The 6,239-nt window shown below is 39.5% G+C and overlaps 1 protein-coding gene across 2 annotated transcripts; it reads left to right on the top strand.

The window, feature by feature from the left end:
* The first annotated feature begins 435 nt into the window (after nucleotides 1–435).
* LOC116246377 (sialyltransferase-like protein 1) lies at nucleotides 436–5,984 on the top strand. Of its 2 annotated transcripts, none has more exons than XM_050075667.1 (12): nucleotides 436–685; nucleotides 764–985; nucleotides 1,087–1,163; nucleotides 2,194–2,280; nucleotides 2,436–2,513; nucleotides 2,588–2,679; nucleotides 2,784–2,985; nucleotides 4,087–4,177; nucleotides 4,323–4,381; nucleotides 4,622–4,770; nucleotides 4,849–4,930; nucleotides 5,066–5,984. In XM_050075667.1, exons 1-12 carry the CDS (start codon nucleotides 637–639, stop codon nucleotides 5,450–5,452), a joined length of 1,575 nt encoding a protein of 524 aa, XP_049931624.1. In that variant the 5' UTR covers nucleotides 436–636; the 3' UTR covers nucleotides 5,453–5,984. The 2 variants fall into 2 exon arrangements, with proteins under 2 accessions (XP_049931624.1, XP_031474095.1); XM_031618235.2 differs by having other exon boundaries at nucleotides 761–985.
* The last annotated feature ends 255 nt before the right edge of the window (nucleotides 5,985–6,239 follow it).

Here is a 6,239-nt window from a genome sequence, read left to right as displayed (position 1 = left end):
TCCAACTTCATTTTAAGCCACTAAAAACTACAACTAAATTGCTAACTTTTAACAAAGAACCTAAGAACTTACAAACTCTTATAATACAAGTTCACGCTTCCTAACTTAAGAATATCAATGCAATAATTCCATAATCATATAAATGTTTACACTGCTAATACTAATATTCTATTAACTAGCTCAATTTAATTTACCAAAACTTACTAATATGGGACTAGTTCCAACATATACAGACTCATGATACATTTTTTCCTGTATTTTCAGTTCTAGTACCATACTAGAAAGCCTTAAGATCACATAATCTAAGCTATAGCTATGTATAGGATCCAGCCAGCCAGCCAGCAGGCAGCAAGACTAGAACTCCTTGTCATGAATTGCTAGTGACAAATAAGCACGTACCTAGTAAGAAGATGGCGAAGGGAAAGGGATGCGGCTCTTTGTGTTGGTTCGCTTCTCTCTTGTGTCAGGTAGCAGGACTTCAACTGCTCGGACAGCGAAATGGTCGAAACGGAAAGGGATGGTGATGCAGTAGAAAAATAAAGAGCACCCGAGACCAGATTCGATCGGCACATTTGCATCCATTAATTTGCAGGCTCAGTGTTGGGAATTCACAAGTCCTGCTCCTGCCTGAGAAGAATGTCCTTCTCTTCTTCATCATCGTCGGTAGTGCACTGCCAACAAATAAGTATATATGCTTGAAATCGGGTGGGCTGATCCGAACATGGCCACCCCAACCTGACCCGTTTTATTTCCCATTCAGCAGCAATCGGTGTCAGTCTCCCCGCGCGAACTCGGTCGACCGACACGCATCATCAGCTCGAAGTTAATCGATCGGACGAATCGGCTTCTGCCTGCACCCTCTCTCGGAAGAAAGGATTCTACGACCACCATGAAGCCCCCCACCGACGGCCCGCCACCATCACCCTTCTCTTCATCGTTTTCTCTTTCGCCCTTTTGGTCTTCGCCATTCAATTTTCACTCACCAGTAAGCTGATTCCTTCCCCCCACCTTTTCCCTTCTATCTATCTTCATTTCTTTCTGCGCGATACCCCTCTTTCTGATCCTGTTTCCTGGCTACCCCTGTAGGATCGAGGAGAAACGAGCTGAGGGACAAGAGCATTCTGAGGCTGTATCAATTACAAAGCCAACTGCAGCAATGTGTGGTCAGTGTTTCAGTTCACTCGATAGATCCACGCCCATTTCTTTTTCCTTTGTCTTGTTGATTTGACCTAGAAATTTTTACATCTTTCTATATGGTCCCTGTCTTGGCGCTTAGACGCGTGCCTGCTTTAATGCCATCTTTTTGCGTTTTTTGGATCTTCAAAAACGGGTTGTCTATATCAGAGTTTTAGTTTAAGGCCTCTATAGGTTTCACCTCAAGAATAATACTTAGACCTTTTTTATTTACTGGATCTTTTTTGTTCCTAGTAATTTGAGTAGCTATATTGTCTATTGGAATTGTTTGATAATAACGGCCAATAGGATGCGCAAATATGCATCTGATTCTACTGCGCGTTCTTCTGGGCAGCGTTCAATCCAGTAATGCATAGTTTCTAGCGATTCCCGGAGCTGAAATTTGAGTATATGTTTGATCTACATGCATGCACTTTTTAGTTCAGTTGATCTACATCACTATGAATTATAATACCGATTTTGAAGCTCTTTCAATGCAAGTGGTCGTTAGTGGAGTTGGCAGTTAGCTAAGAATTTTCGTTGTGTTGCGGTAACAATGATTTCAAGTGGCATATATTGGTGGGACATTGGGAACTTCGTGCAGGGATTTGGCCTCACCGTTGTATCTGGTTAGAGATTTTGAGATATCTACGTCTAAAAGGGGAGCTGCCGATGCCTGAACTCCCTGTGCAACATTCTTTTAGGTCCTTTATTACCTTGGGGCTAGTTCATTTGGAAGAAACTAGAAAGCATATATACTATCACTGCATAGACTCCTAGACTGAATTGTATTTATCAATTTTTGTTGGTCACAGTTGTAGAAGAATTCACTCAAGGACAATGAAATCAAATTTTCTGCTTAATTCAATTGGCTTTAGTTGCTTCTCTCCTGGAAAAAAAAGAAAGAAACACTACAGCAACGATGTTGTACAGCTAGATTGTTCATTCTAAGTTTTTCATATGTATGGAACTTCTAATTCTGTATGGAAGGCCATCTTCTAACTATTAGGTATCTTCTAGGCAAACAAAGGCTTAGGTCTTACGGCAGAGATTGTTGATCACTGCAAACTCATCCTTAAATTTCCTGAAGGCACAAACAGTACCTGGGTAATCTCTTAAGCTATCTGTGGCTCCTTTTTGCATATTAGTTGAATGTTCCTGTTAGGCAACAGGAATAGAATTGGATCGGATCCCCATGGGAACTGATCCAATGGTGCTTATACCAGTTCCTGATTTAACTTTTCATATTCTCCGTTTTTCAGTACAATAAGCAATTTAACAAGTATGAAGCCCTTGATTATGAATATGATATTTGTGAGGCTATTCTTCTATGGGAACAGGTAATAGCATTTTACTGGATGCTTGATTTATTTTTTCTCTTGGGGTTCTGTGTTCTAATATTCAATAATTGCAGTATCGAAACATGACTACAATCTTAACAAGGGAATATCTAGATGCTCGTCCTGATGGTTGGCTAGAGTATGCAGCAAAAAGGATTGCACAATTGTATGCTGCTAAACAATTTTTACCTGGTTTTCCTTGCATTCTAGCATAATTTTTTCAAGTTCATGGATAATGTGGCATTGATAGTTTGTTTTTGTTGATTGAAGAGGGGCTGACAAATGTTACAACCGCACACTTTGTGAGGAGCACCTTGAATTAGTCCTGCCGTCCAAACCACCTTTCTTTCCCCGTCAATTTAGGACCTGTGCAGTTGTCGGGAACTCAGGAGACCTTCTAAAGACAGAGTTTGGACAGGAGATTGATGCTCATGATGCTGTTATTAGAGATAATGAAGCACCGGTCAATGAGGTGTATACTCGATCTTTTTTTTCCTTTGGGAGGTCTGCTAGGTAATATTTATCTAATATAATATATGGAAATGCTGGTTTAGTGTGTATTCATTGGGCTGGGAAGTGATTTCTATTGCTCAACTATTATTTTTTGGAATCTGCATTTGATGTTTAGTTCTTTAATGTGGTCCAAACTCCAAAATCATGGTTAGTTTCTAAGGTGTGCACCTCCCTGACCACCTAGGTGAGCCTTAAGTTTTGCTGAGAACTTCAAAAAGAAAACAGAAAACAATTGTTAATTCGATGTGTTATAGGAGAGCTATTTGTTATTAATGTGTTATCCTATATATTTAGATAAATATGATATACTACAGTGATGCAAAATCTTATTTGATTTGATTCTTAAACTATGTTCAGGATGGAAAATTAGAGTACTACACCTAATTCTTCTCTGTGGATTTCTTCGTAGCAAATAAACAAGATATTAACAAAGGCTATGTTGTGGCCCATAAAACACATTGGACCAAAAAAGTGGTTCTTCCTCAAAACTTGGTTGCACAACCCCTCTAGCAAGTAATTGGTCTACCCATTTGCTTACTCACATGGGGTTAATGATCATCAGATGCTTCAGAAGTTGTAAGAAGTATCCTTGTATTGCCAATGTGGGTAAGAAAGGGCATCTGGAATTCTAACAGAAGAAAAAGAAAGGGATGACTGATGCATTGAAGTTTAGGTTTTTTATGAAGCTTACATTTAAAACTCAGCTTCTGCTTTTGGGTTTAGTAAAATCTAATCACCAAGTTATGTGCTTGACTACCAGCATAATTTTTGGTATTAAAAGTTTTCCTTTTTTTAGTCAGGATCCTCTTTTTATGTTGCTAATTACTTATATTTGTTTCAAGAACTGCACTTGTCTTCCATTTGTTTCTCCCATCAAGGTTGAATCTTCTTAGGAGATTCATGCCTATAAATGGGGCACAGCTTGCTATTCTCCACAATCACATTGAGACCAAGACTATAAAGCAGTTTTCCTGGTCTACTTGACAGCTGAGTCCCAGTCTTTGCATCTTTGCAGTTATTAGCATACTGTATTTGATTATGCTTCTTTTGCATGCTCTAGAAATATGCGAAGTATGTTGGCTTGAAAAGGGACTTCCGTCTAGTCGCAAGGGGTGTTGCCCGCAACATGATTGCTGTTGTCAATGGATCAGGTGAGCTCAATATTCTTCTGAACGTTTTTTTCTATAGCTTATGGATCAGGTTCCACTCCAGAAGGATCATGCTCATGCACTTAGGTGATAATATCTATTTTCTTGGTTCAGATTGGACTTATGTGCCTAATATTTGATTTTGTAGCTGATGAGGTGCTAATAATCAAAAGTTTGACGCACAGGGACTTCAACACAATGATAAAGGTACATAATTCTTGAATAAAAAAAAAAAACCACTTATTGGCTACTTCCGGTACTATATTGGCAATATCCTACGTCATGTCTGGCAGTTACTAGCATTTACCTTGTGAAAATTCATATGTTGCATGTATACCAATAAAATTTACCTTAATGAGGAGACTGGACAGTTGGGGGGGGGGGGGTGGTTCCCCATTGATAGATTTGTTTGACCTATTCTTCAGTGTAATTTTTTTGTGCATGCAGACACTGCCAAACCCCGTTTACCTTTTCCAAGGCATTGTTTTGAGAAAAGGTGCTAAAGGAACAGGAATGAAATCAATAGAGCTAGCACTTTCAATGTGCGATATTGTTGACATCTATGGCTTCACAGTTGATCCTGGCTATACAGAGTGGTGAGCGTAGTGACCTTATATGCACTCATAAACCCTGTCGTCTTTGTAAATGTCTACACATGCCTGTGTTCTCTGCAGGACGCGTTACTTTTCAACTCCAAGACAGGGGCACAACCCATTACAAGGAAGGGCTTATTATCAGCTTCTGGAGTGCCTTGGTGTATGTCTCTCTCTCTCTCTCTCTCGCGCGCGCGAGCACGCATGCATGCGTGCAGGCTATATATATATATATATAGATATATATATATATATATCTGTGTGTGTTTAACCCTTAATCTATTCCTTGAATAAACAGGTTATTAGAATCCATTCACCTATGAGGGCAGGCCGAAAACAAGAGTGGACAGATGTGCCTGGCAGAGACGTGATAAAAGCTGCTCATGCTGCAGCACTGTATTTAAAGAAAAGTGGCACCACTTCAGAAGGGTTAGGCCAGTTTGGAAGCTGTAAAGTTTGGGGCACTGCAAGTGCTGGTGTTAGCAAGATTTCTAGATCAGCTGACATGTCTGAGACCCGAAAGACTTCAAATTACATGAAATGGGAAGTAATGCCATTTGAAAGACTTAGAAAAGAAGCACAAGAACACTATATTCAAATGGAGGGTGTCTCACTCTATAAGATGGATGGCAACAAGTTGGATGATCTTGTCTGTGTGAGACACAAATTGAATTCAAATATGTAGACAATGAGAAGCACTTTTATACTTGCGGTAATGAGCCGGCAGTGAATTCACTCATGGGGTGTCCCAGTAATTGGTTCCATGAGATCAACATGTTGGATTGGGTGTTCGTCGAGTCCATGGAATCCCACTGGGTTGTTGATGTTTGATTCTTCACTTGAGAAGTTCGGTAACTCATCAGAAGGCTCCAGGTATTGTACATGGCAGTAGTGGTTGTGGTTCGGTTTTATCTGTAATACGTAACTTTTCTGTGATGTCCTCATAGACGATCTATTCTTTCATATTCTTTTGAGAGTTACATTTCCGAACTCAGGTTTTGTAATTATGGCCAGCTTGGAATCCAGAGATCCTAGTGCCCACTCACTGGGGCTAACCGAATCGCCAGATCAGAATATTGTGAGGGTGATCACTTGATCAAAACCAAATGGGAGTTCCTTTTCTTGCCCGATCAGATAAAATGCCATTACTTTTCTTTTATTGATGGAGATACTGGTCTTTGACTATCCTGTACTCTAAAATATTTTTTATGTTACTACGCAGAGATTTCCTTGTTCAGAATTTTATTTTTCTTCGATAAGTAGGACTTTGTGACATTTTTTTTCACAACGAAAGGTATCATGATTTTGCCAAGACAAACAAATGTTTGGGGCAGCGACCGGTTTACAAATTTGTGATTTAAATTTTACTGTAAACCTTCAGAAAACGAAAACTGTGCTGTTGGTTATCTTGAAAAGCAGTAATTTGCGTTTTTACTGCCAAAATTGAACCGAAAATAATAATTTTGCATCGG

The sequence above is a fragment of the Nymphaea colorata genome, chromosome 1, assembly GCF_008831285.2.
Source record: "Nymphaea colorata isolate Beijing-Zhang1983 chromosome 1, ASM883128v2, whole genome shotgun sequence".
Classification (NCBI taxonomy): Eukaryota; Viridiplantae; Streptophyta; class Magnoliopsida; order Nymphaeales; family Nymphaeaceae; genus Nymphaea; species Nymphaea colorata.
Note: the sequence above shows the minus strand (reverse complement) of the source record. Positions and strands in the feature narration are given on the sequence as shown.